At 36.8% G+C, this 15,585-nt stretch overlaps 1 protein-coding gene across 5 annotated transcripts in view; it reads left to right on the top strand.

Annotated features, from left to right (window-relative positions):
- Positions 1-15,585, top strand: part of UBR3 (ubiquitin protein ligase E3 component n-recognin 3) — a 97,259-nt gene that overhangs the window by 39,822 nt on the left and 41,852 nt on the right. For 3 of the 5 annotated variants that reach the window (XM_039365409.1, XM_039365406.1, XM_039365405.1), the window contains exons 22-25: positions 1,214-1,387; positions 1,593-1,625; positions 3,977-4,437; positions 14,665-14,753. In XM_039365409.1, coding sequence (XP_039221343.1) covers positions 1,214-1,387; positions 1,593-1,625; positions 3,977-4,437; positions 14,665-14,753 — 757 coding nt within the window. The remainder of the gene's footprint in view (positions 1-1,213; positions 1,388-1,592; positions 1,626-3,976; positions 4,438-14,664; positions 14,754-15,585) is intronic. The other 2 variants (XM_039365408.1, XM_039365407.1) reach the window with 1 other exon arrangement.

The raw sequence follows: 15,585 nt of genomic DNA, 5'->3' as shown, positions 1-15,585 counted from the left end.
AAATATTAAATATGACTGTGAAAGTGTCTTACTTATACATGGAAAATTTTACATTATTTCTTCATTCATTTATATATACTTTCTCCTGTTCCAGCCATTCCATTCTGTTTTCTTCTGCCACTTTGGTTGATTATCCCCATTCAAGTCAACCTATATTCCGTATAGGTTCTATATTCTATGTTACTGAATTACTGGGGGATAGTTTTTAATCATTCCTACAAAATTGTGCCATTTGCAAAGATTGGGGCTATCCCACATCTGCTAATACCTTGTTTGTGTGGATGGATGACATGATTTTAGTTCTAGTTCTGCAACGTGAGAAATCTCCAATATATACTAGTATATGCCCTTGTGATGCATTTTATTTTTAGAGATTTATATGTTTCTCCTGGAGTAAAGATAGATGTATTTAAAAGGTGAAGGTAAGCTCAAAGGAAAAATAATATGGCATGTCAGCTAAAAATGAGCATTTTAGCCAAGCTAATCTTGTACAAGTTATTTCTTCTCCACTTACCAGGCATAGTATAGGAATAGCAGTAAATCACAACCTCTTTGAAGAGTTACAAAAAAACTCATGTATTGCTGACCTTGGTATATGGAAGTATGAATTCCATAGGATTGCTATCTTAATTTTTTTGGGTTGCATTTATGTATAAGGGTAGATTAGGATTTTTTTTTAAATAGCGTATTGAACATGTCACAATAATCAGGGACTCATAAAAGCCTAAAATGTTAAAAAGAAAAATCTATGATAATAATGTGATCCTGGAATGTAGTAAATTATGTGCCCAAATTTTCTGAGTACTTTGTAAAGCGAGATAATACATGTTAGGGCTATGCAACCCATTTGGGGACTTCACTTGATTAGCAATCCTGGGAGAAGCACATTTTGGACAATTCTCTAGGCTTTTGGAGTTCCCCCGATAAGACCTTAGGTGACACAACCACTCCAAGAATGTCTCTCCAAATGTTTTTGCACAGCATGAGTAAGTATAAATTCTATTCTATCTTAAACATACTCCCCCCCCCAAGGATTTCCTTAGAATTGGTCTATATTTTTATTGCTGTTAAACTAGTTATATGGCTAATAGAGAACTAGGTATTTTTTTCTAACATGCTGAAGTTAATATTAATTTTTATATATTTATTGTTTGTGCTAACTGAATCCTAGAACGTTAATCATTGGTTTCATGTATTATGGTTGATATTCTAGGATTCCATGGGAGGCCATGAACGTTGCCATGATAGCTGGTTTCCAGGGAATAATTTGGTGCCGAACATGCGTCACTTTATTAACTATGTGCGGGTACGAGTACCAGAGACAGCACCAGAAGTGAAAAGGGAACCACCTGCGAGTACAAGCTCTGATGGCTTAGCAACCTCTCAGGTAAAGTTGTCACCTCTTTTTTTGTTGTTGTTACTGTGGTAATTTTAGATGTCTAAGTTCAGCAAAGATTTTTAATCTTTTTATAGGGAGTTCAAGTAAGCTTTGCTTAAAATATATTTTTCTCTGTCACTGTTTACATATCTGGTATTTAGCAATATGCTTCTAAAGGATTGTTAACATCCTCCTTTTTCCTCCAACTTATCAGAATCCAAGGCGCTTTAAAGGACTCCAGAGAGAGGTAGATTTGTGTGTATTTTGTAAGCCTAATGCAACGTTGCTTTAACTATGCTGGCCCTAACATTATTGCACTTCCACATTCATTTCACAACATGAGGAGCAAAATTTTCTTATGATTGTATTAAAAGATATATGAATGTAGCCCTTTAGTTCGGTTCTAAATTCAGTATGCGACCTGCTATAAATAATAATTAACCTGTCACTGGAATACATGCCAGCTTGCTATGTTTGAGTATTTGTGATTTTTTGCTGGAAGTATTGTTAATTAATAATTTTGTTGTTTAGTTTCCTGTTTTCTCAGAAAACTTCGGCTTTTGGTACTGTTAAAAATAATTGGAGTTGAAAAATTATTCAATTTTTAATATTTAATTTTATTTATTAATAATTTAAACAAATTATTGTTTAAATGCTTTATAACTACTAATTGGGCTGCTACATCTCAGATGGAAGAATTTAAAAGATCCCTGGTCTGTTGTCTTATGTAAAATGAATATGCATTCTTAGATTTTATTAGAATTGAGATTAAGATGAAAAAAACTTACTAAATGGAAAGCAAGTATCCTACTTTAGTTTTTTAAGGGTGGCAATAAGCTCATGTTATACTATGACATATAGCTTCTTGTGAAATATAGCACATTTTGTGGGGTTTGATTCTTCAGATCATCACTAGAATTTTTCTTAAGCATTCTAAATGTTTTGGAATGTTAAATGTACAGTGTTAAGGAAGAAAAAATGTTATATGTACTCTCCTTCTACAAATGTTAGGCCACAAATTGATAAAAATGCCCACAATAAGAGAAGTTCCAGAATCTTACTTTGGGTTTTAAAAAATTGATTAAATGTACATTCTAGTACTTACATAAGAGTTTATAATTTCCCAAAAGTTCCGTTTTGGAAGTGTTTCTATTCCATTGTTAATTTGACTTGCTGTTTATATTACAACCTGCTGAAGTGAAATAACTTATATTGCCAGCAAACCTTAATTTGAAATCATGGTTTGAAGTTGTCTTATGAATCTCCTTTTGTAGTATTTGTGGCCTGTTGTTCCATCCAAATTTCATTACTTTGCTTAACTTTAGTTGATTATTTTATTTTGTTCTTTTCTGGCTATAAAGGAGAAAGAAAGCTAGGGGGGGAAACCCTACATAAGCATTTTAAGAACTTCTCATTCACAGTTCACAGACTTCTCTGTCCCTCTTTAGTTTGCCCATCATCAACTCTTTCCTTTCCCAGATCCTTTTTGACAAGCATTCCTCTGCCTTCACAACTCTCCTCTCCTTTACAAGGAGCGACACTGAACATTTACCTCTGTCTCACAAAAGATACATATTAAAAGGCCACAATTGCTATATGGTAAACTAAAGCTGTTCAACAGATTGAATAATTTGTTTTAAAACCTACCAAGCCAAAACTACAATCCTTATTTACATTCAGGATCAAATTACTATAAATAATTGTACTTCTAGTTCCCTACTACTAACATTTTAGTACTGAAAAAAGAGTAGAAATAGCAGAAAATATGTGTCAGGGGAGTATTTATTACTTTTATTTATGTATCTCCTCCTCCAAATTCTGAGTGGTTTACAAATTCTGCCTGTTGGTCTATCTCCCCCATGAAACATTTGAACATAAACCTGTCCATGGCTTTCAAATCTAGGTTAAAAAAATAAAAGCGCATCCAAAAAGTATAGCTGAGTTTTACTACTCCAATTCAAAGGCTAGATCATTTTGGAATATCTTTCTGGTCCTGTAGTTTTGTAAAATAATGCAAACATTGAATAGGATTTTAGCTTCTTCAATGAACCATATTTAGCAATGCAGTTAAAATTTTTAAATAATCAAAGCTTAGCTTATGGATTCAATCAGTTTAAATGTAGAAGGCTTGCTCTTCAAGAGGAAGATGGGATAAGGAGGGTTTGATCCTTCTGATTGCATTATTGGGTATAGCAGTTGAGAGACTTATGTACACTTTAGCCTTACAGAGCGTGCCATTCGTTTAAATTGCATTTGCATATAATGCTTAGCTAGCATTTTTGAAAAAAAGTGTTGTTTAACAAGCTAATATGGCCTGATTCACACACACTGTTAAACTGTTACAAGTAATTTTCCATTCCATGCCAAACTAAGTGCGTTATGGTTCCACATTATATATAAAGGTTAAAGGTTAAATACTGTAATATGAAATAAAATTTGTAATATAAAATCTTCCACGTTACAATATTTTTTATTTGTCAGTTTCATTTTAGATTAAATTAAAATAACACATAAGAATGGTTTTGATGGTGTTTTGCTGTTGCTGCTAAAAAGTGGTTGTTGTGGTATTTAATGCAGTGCTCATATTTTACTTTTAAGAATTCAGGGACTGCACAAGTGTTCAGTTTGGTTGCAGAGCGTCGAAAGAAATTTCAGGAGATAATTAATCGCAATACTACTGAAGCCAGTCAGGCTGTTCGACCGAAGACTTCAATGAAATGGTCTGCTCCTGGTGCAACTCCTCAATTAACAACAGCTATTTTAGAAATCAAAGAAAGCATACTGTCTTTGCTTATTAAGCTTCATCATAAACTGTCAGGAAAGCAGAACTCATACTATCCTCCTTGGTTGGACAACATGGATACTTTAATTCAGCATGAAAATCCAAAATATTTTCATGGCGATGGAATGATTGCTGTAGAAAGGATTTTATTAAAAGCTGCTTTTCAAAGTAGATTAAACAAACATATCATTGAAGAAATATGTAGAAGAGTAACTCCAACTGTGCCACCAAAAAAGATTAGTCCAGCAGAGAAGAAAACTTTGGACAAAGAAGAAAGGTAAGTTTTAAAATGTTGACAAGAGAAGCATGCTGTTATTATTTTGTTCTTAAACTGTTAATTTTGCCTTATTTTGCATTTGAAAACTTATTATGAAGAAGTGGGTTGTATGCAAAGACTTCCGTATGGGTAATACAAGCCAGGTTCTAATTTAATCATTTATTTTATCTTTCTTTTAGAATTGTACAGTTTATTTTCTAGTAATCGGTGAGTTTGACTTGTTCTGATGATAACAAAATCTTAAGTTTCCTTAAAATATTTTTAATGCATTTCTGTCATTGCAGAATGATAGAATAATGCATTTCTATCATTTTCCACAAAATATTAATGGCAGACCTAGATTCGGATGGAATACAAATTCTTAAACCTAGCATGAGAGTAGAATACAAATTATCTCACTATGCTATTCTTTTAATGCCCCTGAACTCTGCCCTTCTGAACCTGGTGGTGAGTGGTTTCATTAATTAGGAGCAAAATTAAACATTATTTGAAATATTTTTGTAGGAGATGAGAAGACTGAGCTGGAGGGCAGGTTTAAATGTGTAATTAGTTTGGAGTCATTGCACATCCACAGGAGACCCAAGTCCAGCCCCGCATGAATTCCACTGACCCCATTCTAGTACCATATTAGCTTGGACCACTAGTTCTCAGATTCTTGAGTACAGGTAAATAAAGTCTTAGTGCTTTGCACACAATTCCTGCTCCAGATTATTTGTGCCTGACAATTTTGTAGTTTTGAATGACAGAATAAGATATAATGAAGCTAAAGTAGAAAAAAAAAAGACAAGAAATTTCCCCCTACATAATGTTTCAGCTAAAGTTAATGCCTGTGTCAGTTCCAATTGCTGACCACATTGTCAATGGGCATCTAGTAAAATGCAAGCCTCTAGAAAAGCATGTGAACATCGGCGGAGACGGGCTGTGGGCTGTCAAGACTTCTGGAGCTGAACATCTACAAACTGGAACAGAAGTAAATACAAGGTGAATGAGAAGTTGGTCAGGGTGCAGTGAAGAATCAGATGAATCAGAAGCAGATATCTGGTTAAAATAAGCAAAGTACAAGAGCTTTTAAGATAGTTGTCCGTATATGGACATATAATACAAAATTGATGTTTTAAGGAATAGTTTTTGTGTATGTTTGTACCTTTGAGTCAGTCTTGATTCCCACTGACTGCATAGGAAAAAAAATCCTGCAGTTTTCTTGGCAAGGTTTTTCAGAGATGGTTTGCCTTCTTCATATAGCTGAGAGAGAGAGAGGTCCTGGCCCAAAGTCACCCAGCTGGCTTAGTTTCAATGGTAGGACTAGAAGTCTCCCAGTTTCCAGCCCAGTGCCTTTAACCACTGCACAAATCTGGCTCTCAAAGGAATAGTTACTGATTAGTTATTTGTTGCCTGTCTTTAGAGAGAAGAAGTACAGAACCGAATTGAATTGAATATGCATATCCCTTTCTCTGGAGTGAGGGTCATATGCCTGAGGCGAAAGGTCTTTGTGGAAGCTATCACACTTTAGCCTAGAAGTCTGTAAAAGCTTCCTTGTGATTTTTAGATAGCTTAATTTCAGTGAGCCTTCAACTTTAAATAAATTTTATTGGTGTCCATCCTAGAGTATTATTATTGTTGTTGTTGTTTTTCATCATTTGGATGTATTTATGCTGTAGCTTTTACAATGTTAATGTGTTGTAAGCTTTACAAAATATACTGAGTTCAGTGAGCTATGAAACTGGTAAATAAATAAATCTCAATCTCTTGTCTAGCAGCTTTCCAATGTATCAGTTGTTACTGTATCAGCAGTGATATGAAGAATCTTCCATTTTAATGTAATTGTTTTTAATTTGTCATTACAACAGAGTATTCTCCAAAATTGAAAAAAAACAAACAAAAATGCCAGAGAGAAGAGCAGAGGAATTTGTTGTTGTCGTTGATTTGTTGAGTAGGTTAGGCCTTCAAACACTTATGCATAGTTCTTTTATGTAAATGGTGCTTGGAGTGACAGAACATTTTACAAACATGGCACAAAGATCTAGCATAGCGATTTAAAAATTCTTCCCTACAGCAGAAATATATCAAGCATCTGCAACTCTGAAAATATTCCAAGTAAAAATGAGTGCATGTGTAAGAACTTCAACTCTTTATAATGAGCACAATCTAAATTTGTAAAAAGTATTTTAGTGGTGTCATGCTGTGTTTGCAATGTAATGCGATAAGTAGAAAAGGACCCAGTACATGAAAACTAGTTTCCTGGAGCAAACTAGCAGGTGTAAAGATTTGTTGATAAAAGATGTTGTGACATTGTCTCAGAACCTCCACCCCCAGATATATAAAAATTAAAGACATAATAAACAACAAATAAGGGATGAATTGGAGAAGAGTCTTTATGTGAGAACTCTTAAGTGTAATCCTATTGGATCTTTTTGACAGAAGATTCAAGGAATAGAAACAGTCATGTTGCTTTGTTGCTTCCATTACAGAGATATATACTGTACCATAAAATTATGTCCCTCTGCTAGCTAAGTTCCCAGAAGGATTGAAAGAGACATGAGGGTTTAAAATAAATAAATATTTGAATTGGAAAAATTTTGAACACAAATGGGCATATTTTAAGGAACCATATTTGTCCCAGGATCCATAACTTGAAAGGTTTATAGTCAGTATTACTTGATGTGCAAAAATACATCTAGCCTATTGTTTGTGATTTGAACATTACATCCAAAGAAATCAAAAGCTGTCATATGAGAAGAAAAAAGGTTTTAATGAGAATACTGGAAACAGTAGTATGGTAAAATAATATGCAATTGCCATGTATTTTTTTTTTTGGGTAAATACTCACCTGAAAGATAAACATCATACTACTTTGGTATAGATAAATTTGCATGATTTGGAAATTTTACAATGGAAAATTGACTTTCCAGAACACAGAACCGTATTTCTGATCTGAGTCATGTTGTACAGACATACGTAGAAGACCTATGCCAATAGAGAACAGGTTGTGGCAATGTTGTGTGCTAAATCTTTTATAGTATGTAAAATCATACTATAATCATAAATATCCAATATGACTTGCTTTATTTCAACTGAACATGAATCACAATAAAGTTCTATCTGTCAGTGCTTCCTGCAATTGCCATCTCTCAGCCAGGGAGTTGAGAAGCTCTGCTATTGCTGTTGGTGCTAGAAGAAAAACCAAGCATAAAGAGGCTGGATGACCTATTTTCTAGCTTATTCATCTTAGGCAAACTTGGCATCGCCCGCAGAATTTGTTGCTATAGGAACTAAGGCATAGAAAAGAATTTTGCTGGGTTGCTTTGTAATACTTTAAGTCTTTCTGTGTGGACCCCCTTGGGGCATTGCAGAAAATTACTGACTTGTACTGATTCTGTCAGTTTGTTTCTGTCTCCTTATTAAGGCTTTCTATTTACAGTTACAAAGACATAGTGGAGGGAGATATCTTGGGAAAACATGAGTTGCCACATATTCTGGATATAAGTTTCATTTGAGTAATTACAATTTACTTATGTGCTGAAAACATGTTTAGTCCCCTTCCAGTTTAATACCTCACGATGGTACTATTCCATATTTGTGGGCACTGTTTTTTAAAATTTATATACAATGTGTCCTTATTTTATTTAATGTTTTCTTTTATTGTATTCTATATTGTTTTGAATTATATAACATGCAATTACATTATATAAGATGTCCGGCTTAGTTCAGTGCAACACCTGCTTTGCAGCTGTCTTTCGCAGTACCCTTTTCAAACTTAGAAACTGTCCTATCTGTAAACAAATCACTAGCCTACAAGGACAGATCATTTACCTAGGGTCTGTAACCCGTGCTCTTCGGGCAGAAACTATGTGTCCAGTTCAGCACCTCTACTCTAGTAAGCCTCCCTGCTATCAGCCCCCTTTACCACAAAGATCCTGCAGGAAAAGGGCAGTGTGGACAACCGTGGGATCTGGCAGGGTGAGAGCTGTGAACCATAAACACAAAGCTTTCGCTGTGTCCCTGCACAACAGCTACAGTGCCCTTGCTGACCTTAATAGGGACATTAAGGAGACAGGTAAAGGTATTTGTCAAGATAACTCAAATAAGCAGGGGATTGTGGTCCGAGATGAAGAACTAGATTTTGACAGGGAGAAGTGTGAATCAGGTATTGCACATCAGTCATGCAAGAATAGAAAGGCTCCCAAAAAGAGAAGCTACCTTCTGGTAGGTGATTCAATTATAAGGGATGTAAATTTAGGAAAGGACACAGAGGCTTTGAAAGAGGTCAGGTGTCTTCCAGGTGCTACTGCCAGTAGGGACAAGAAGCGTATTTCTAAAATAATCAAGAATGGCAGCAAGGACTGTGATGTGGAGGCTATTGTACATCTTGGCACTAATGATCTGTCCCAAAAAGATGTACTCTCTGTGCAGAATGATTTCCAGAGCTTGGGGAAGGAACTTAGCAGAATAGGCTGTAGGCTTACTTTCTCAGAGGTTTTACCAGTGTATAAGGAGCAAAACGGAAAAGGCCAGCGCATAGCACAATTCAATATGTGGCTAAAGGAGTGGTGTAAAGGGGAAGGCTTTGGATATATTAGTCACGATGTCAGTAGCTGGTCCAATCAAAAGATGTACAAAAGAGATGGTTTGCATCCATCAAAAAAAGGGACTGAGTTACTCGGCTATAAATTCACAGATTTTCTGGAGGGAAATTTAAACTAAACAGCGGGGACAGGGAGTTAATTGATACGGAACAACCCTGTCCCCGGCAATTTAAAAACTATAGGGCTATCAGTGCATGTAGCATAGATGTGTGTGTGGACAAGAATACCAACCTTGCTATCAAGCAAAATGAAGCCTCTAATAGCGAGTGCCACATAAAGTGCACTAACCAAATAGGTGGTAAGACAATAGGGGAACTCAGGCACCACACAGGTTATGTAGAAAGGAAACACAGGGCCACCCACAAAGGACTCAAATGTTTATACACCAATGCACAGAGTATGAACAGCAAACAGGGTGAACTAGAAATTCAGGTTAATGAGGGCAGATACGATATTGTTGCCATTACGGAAACATGGTGGGATGAAACTCACACATGGAACACACAGCTAGAGGGATTTAAATTATTTAAAAGAAACAGACCAAATAAAAGAGGAGGTGGAGTTGCTCTCTATATAAGAAATAACTACATCTCCACAGAAATAGAGTACAACAATGATAAAAACTGTCTTGAATGCATTTGGGTCAATATAAAAGGGGGGGGAAATGACATTGCCATAGGTGTATACTACAGACCACCCAACCAAACAGAGGAAATAGATGAACTTTTTGCTAGTCAGCTAACTAAGGTATGTAGGAAGCACATCACAATAGTAATGGGGGACTTTAACTACCCTGACATCAACTGGGAGACAAACTCCGCACCAAGTGGAAGATCAAACAGGTTCCTGGCAAACCTAGCAGACAACTTTGTCTCCCAAAAAGTAGAGAAGGGAACTAGGGGATTAGCCATTTTGGATCTAATTCTCACTAACAGAGATGAAATGATAGACGGTGTTGAAGCCATAGGAACCCTGGGAGGAAGTGATCATGCAATATTAGAATTCAACATTATAGAAGCACAACCAATAGAACACAGTCAAACTAGAGTCTTGGACTTCAAGAGAGCTAATTTCAATAAACTTAGAGAGGGCTTGGGAAGGATTCCATGGATGAGAATCCTCAAGGGGAAAACAACTCAAGAAGCTTGGGAAATTTTGAAAAATGAGATAATAAAAGCACAGTCTAGCACAATACCAACAAAGAGGAAAAACAACAGCTCTCAAAAGAAACCAGCATGGCTGCATAAAGAACTCTCTGACAAATTGAAAGATAAAAAGGACAAGTATAGAAAGTGGAAAGAGGGGAACATAACTAAGTCAGAATATCAGCAAATAGCCCGAGCCTGCAAAGATGAAGTGAAGAAAGCCAAGGCTCAAAATGAACTAAGGCTTGCGACCAAAGTCAAAAATAACAAAAAAAGCTTCTTTCAACATGTAAAAAACAAGAAAAAAGTGAAGGAAATGATTGGTCCATTAGTGGGTGGAAGTGGCAAGAAGGTGACAAGCAACAGGGAGAAAGCAGAACTATTTAACTCATTTTTTGCATCTGTCTTTACACAAAGGGAAAAAACAGACCAACCTATCAAAAATAGTGCCATAAAAAACAAAACAGAAACACAAGTTAAGATAGGCAAGAAAATGGTTAGGAGCACCTGTCCAGCCTAGATGAGTTCAAATCGCCAGGACCAGATGGATTACACCCCAGAGTTCTCAAGGAACTGGCAGATGTGATATCGGAGCCACTGAACTATATTTTTCAAAGATCCTGGAACACAGGGGAACTACCAGAGGACTGGAAAAGAGCTGATGTAGTTCCCATCCTCAAAAAAGGAAAAAAAATGGATCCAGGAAATTACAGACCTATCAGCCTGACCTCAATACCTGGGAAGATCCTGGAAAAGATAATCAAACAACGAATCAACGAACACCTAGAGGCAAACAAAGTCATTACTAAAAGCCAACATGGGTTTGTCAAAAATAGATCATGCCAGACAAATCTTATTGCATTCTTTGACCAAGTGACAAAATTAGTGGATCAGAGGAATGCTGTGGACATAATTTATTTGGACTTCAGTAAGGCATTTGATAAAGTAGATCACAACCTACTACTTGACAAGATAGAAAAATGTGGGGTAGACAGAACCACCACCAGATGGATCCGTAGCTGGCTGACCGGCCGTACTCAGCGAGTGGTCCTCAATGGAACTGCATCTATATGGAGGGAAGTGTGTAGTGGGGTGCCCCAGGGCTCTGTTCTGGGCCCAGTACTCTTCAACATCTTCATCAACGATTTGGATGAAGGGATAGATGGGGAACTCACCAAATTTGCAGACGACACCAAGCTGGCAGGAATAGCCAACACTCCAGAAGACAGGCTTAAGATACAGAAGGATCTGGACAGACTTGAACACTGGGCACTAACTAACAAAATGAAATTCAATGGTGATAAAAGCAAGGTTCTACATTTAGGCAAGAAAAACCAAATGCACAAGTACAGCATAGGTGGCACCATGCTCAATAGCAGTAACTGTGAGAGGGACCTCGAGTCCAAGTAGACAATCACTTAAATATGAGCCAGCAGTGTGCTGCAGCTGCCAAAAAGGCCAACACAGTGCTAGGCTGCATTAACAGAGGGATAGAATCAAGATCACGTGAAGTATTAATACCACTCTTCAATGCCTTGGTAAGGCCACACTTGGAATACTGCATCCAGTTTTGGTCACCACGATGTAAAAAAGATGTTGAGACTCTAGAAAGAGTACAGAGAAGAGCAACAAAGATGATTAGGGGACTGGAGGCTAAAACATATAAGGAACGGTTGCTAGAATTGGGTATGTCTAGTTTAACGAAGAGAAGGACAAGGGGGGACATGATAGCAGTATTCCAATATCTCAGGGGCTGCCATAAAGAAGAGGGAATTAAGCTATTTTCCAAAGCACCTGAAGGCAGGACAAGAAGCAACGGGTGGAAACTAATCAAGGAGAGAAGCAACCTAGAACTAAGGAGAAACTTCCTGACAGTGAGAACAATTAATCAGTGGAACAGCTTGCCTCCAGAAGCAGTAAATGCTCCAACACTGGAAGTTTTTAAGAAGAGACTGGACAGCCATTTGTCCGAAATGGTGTAGGGTTTGCTGCCCGAGCAGGGGGTTGGACTAGATGACCTCCAAGGTCCCTTCCAACTTTACTACTATTATTATTATTATACATAGTTGGAAGGGGCCGTTTAGATCATTCAACCTATCCCTCTCAGTCACAAATTAAACAGTCACAGTAGATCCCCATCCAGTCTCTATCTAACACATCCAGAGAAGGAGAATACACTATATTGTGTCCTTTACGATGAGACAACTTCGACAGTCTTTCACATATTTCAAAGCTGTAGCTATCAAGCTACATCATTCTTCTTCTTTTTTTCCTCGTCCTTGTAATGGTATTTGGGAATGACCTTGGAAGTTAAGAGCGAGAGCTGCAGCAGACTACCAGCATGTAAAAGGTATTTCAGCCCACAGAAGGAGGGAGGGCATGGGAAACATTTCAGAAAGGACCCCCCCTCCCTGTTGCCCAGAGAGTAAAAGGAAAGGAGGAAAGAAATACTTTCAATCTTGCAAGATTATGTTAATGTTTCCTTACAATAAAGATAGTGCTAACACACCTAGTTGTGCTTTTTGTCTGGGCTACTTTTATCATTCTCATTTGATTTTTTTTATAGTTCTCTTGATAGTTCTCTAAAGCATGTGCCCAGAACCTAATATTTTTATGTGCATATAACAGTAAAGTTAGTAAAGGTTTGAGAAAATTCTGATATCCTTTCAGGCAAAATAACTAACTGGTCTGGATGGTATTGTATTTTGATAGTATGCAGCCAGTTGAACAATTGCACCCAAAGGGTACTCATAAATCAGGCATGTCAAACTGCTGGCCTGTGGGCCGGATGCGTCACACCGAAACCGTGCCCACCCCATTGCTGGCAATGGGGAAAAAGTCCCAATATGTCACGCAATATCATGTGACGTCGCGAGTTTGACATGCCTGTCATAAATGATTTAGCATTACCATGAGGTAGAATTCCACAGTATCAGGTAGAATCCTACAATTCTCCATCCTTAGCCCAGTACTATTTGATATTTTTAAAATCATCCAGAGATGAAACAGTAATTTGCAAATGGTATTAGATGTATTGGCTAAAATCCTAAAGAACAAAACCAGCATTTAAAACAGTCAACGAGTACTGCAGTGAGATAATGTTTAGCTGTGACAAGTATAACATTCTGCACCTGGCTACAGGATGAGGAAACCTGGTTTCACAATAGTGTGTGAGAAAATTCTAGGAGTAATAAGAGCAAAAAGAGTCCAATGCAATTCTGGCCTGTATTAACAAAAGCATCACACCCATTTCACAGGAGGTATTATTTCCAATTGTATTTTTTACTGGTTAGATTACATTTAGAATATTTTACCTGGTTCTGCACATATGGAAAGGCTGCAGTTTGGTTCAAGGTGTTAAAAGAGAGAGGTATGTTTAAGTTACAAAAGAGAAGACTAAATAGAAATACGATAGTGCTCTATAAGGGTCTAAAGTGACATAAATAAACAAGAGGGAGTGGATTTATTCTTGTTGGAATTGAGAGAAGGAGGAGGATCAACAGATTGAAGTGAAAAGAAAAGAAAGAAGATACAGGCTGAGTAGTAGGAAAAATTATTGATGGTAATAGTTGTTAATAGAATAGCTTGAATAGTAGAGTGGTAAACACACAGATATACCACTCATAGGAACTTTTCCAGTGGAGGCTGGATGGCCTCCTTTTCAGAATAATTTAAGGATTCTTGCACTGATGAAGATGTTGAACCTGATAACAAATGATGATATCCCTTTAATTGTGTCTGATTCTCATCGATTCTATGGACCAGCTCTCTTCTCATTTCCCTATCTTAAATTATCTTGTTTTATGATCTGGTTGGTGTTGCAGACCCTTTCAAAACAATATATCCCAGGATTCTAGGGTATTAGATATTCCACCAAATTTTGTGTTGTCTGCAATTTTTATAATCCATGTCATTTACTTTTTCATCCAGTGGTATAAATGTTGAGGAATATAGGTCTCATGACCAGCTCCTGTGGCATTTTACTTGATGGCTGATTCCAGTTTGATAAGATACCATTGATTAGTGTCCTTGAATGCAGTTTTCAGTCCACTTATGTGTTCGTCTAATTGTATATCTTTTAGCACGTATGCAAATAGCTTGCTAATCAAAATGTCATGTATTGATGTCTTTTGATCTGTTAGTCCTTGAGCTAGTCTATTATTTGAAGCTAAGAACATTTGTCATCTTTCAGGATTTCTCAGAAGTAATGCACAGGTAATAAGAGTTATTTCTTAACTGAAACCAGTGAACCTTTCTTGTAATGATAAAGAAGCTGCCATTTTCTGCTCCTGTTCTAGACTGTTTCTGACTTAGCAGGCTAGAAGAGAAAGCAATAAAAGAAAAGTTGAAACACTTGAAGTGACTTTGGGGCAAAAATAACCTTTCAGATTTGAGCAGAAAAAAATGCAAATTTCTTTTCATATCAATCTATAAATAGACCTTATAAATAAATGTCAACAGTTACTTTATAATTATCCACCTTCTTTTTATTTCATTAGACGACAAAAGGCCAGGGAACGACAACAGAAGCTTTTGGCTGAATTTGCATCAAGGCAGAAAAGTTTTATGGAAACTGCTATGGATGTTGGTAAGATGTGTAGTCTGTTTACATTGGTCATTGTTCTTGATATTGGGAAATGAAGTTAAAAGTCAAATGAGGAAGAATAGAAACTCTTTTAGACTGAAAGGAACAAAGTAGTATCTCCTCTTTAGATTCCATTTTAGAACATATAGGAAAGAGTAACTATGGAAATAATAGTTTACATTCAAAATGAAGTTCCTAACAAATAGTGATGATGAAGCTCTGCTCTAAATATAAGCAATCCCAGTAGTTTAGTTTCCATGTTAAACAAACATTGAAAAAAGGAATAGGTCTTTATATTTGTTGTAGTATTTGCATCTGAAGCAGACAAGGATACTTCATATTTAGCGTGGGCACATTCATTACTGCTCAGCTATTCCTTAAAGGTACGACATCTTTCTTGAGATTTACATGGTATTGACATGGACTCAGGTAAATATACTTTTAAATTAGATAAGTGGCAGGATGTGTGATGATGAGTCATCACTGAGGTGACCTCTCCATAATGTTGCCCAAACTAAAACTTGTATTTTCCTGAGTCTTTCATTGCTACTGTGCATGCCCGGGCACAGTAACTTAAGTTGTTAGCTTTAAAATGTTATTTATGTACAGGTAGTCCTCAAGTTACAACAGCAATTAGGACCAGAATTTCTGCCACTAAGCAATGTAATCATAAAGCATTATGTCCCATGACCACATGACTTAGTGATAAGCAATCCCTGCAGTTCCCATCATGGCTGTCATTAAGTGAGCACTGAGGGTCATTAAGTGAGCACCTCCTTGCAACTTCCTGCCAGCTTTCAAGATCCAAAGTCAGTAGGGAAGCCAACAGGAAGCT

This window comes from Crotalus tigris, unplaced genomic scaffold, assembly GCF_016545835.1.
Source record: "Crotalus tigris isolate CLP2741 ecotype Arizona unplaced genomic scaffold, ASM1654583v1 scf7180000020074.1721668, whole genome shotgun sequence".
In the NCBI taxonomy this organism is placed as follows: Eukaryota; Metazoa; Chordata; class Lepidosauria; order Squamata; family Viperidae; genus Crotalus; species Crotalus tigris.
Note: the sequence above shows the minus strand (reverse complement) of the source record. Positions and strands in the feature narration are given on the sequence as shown.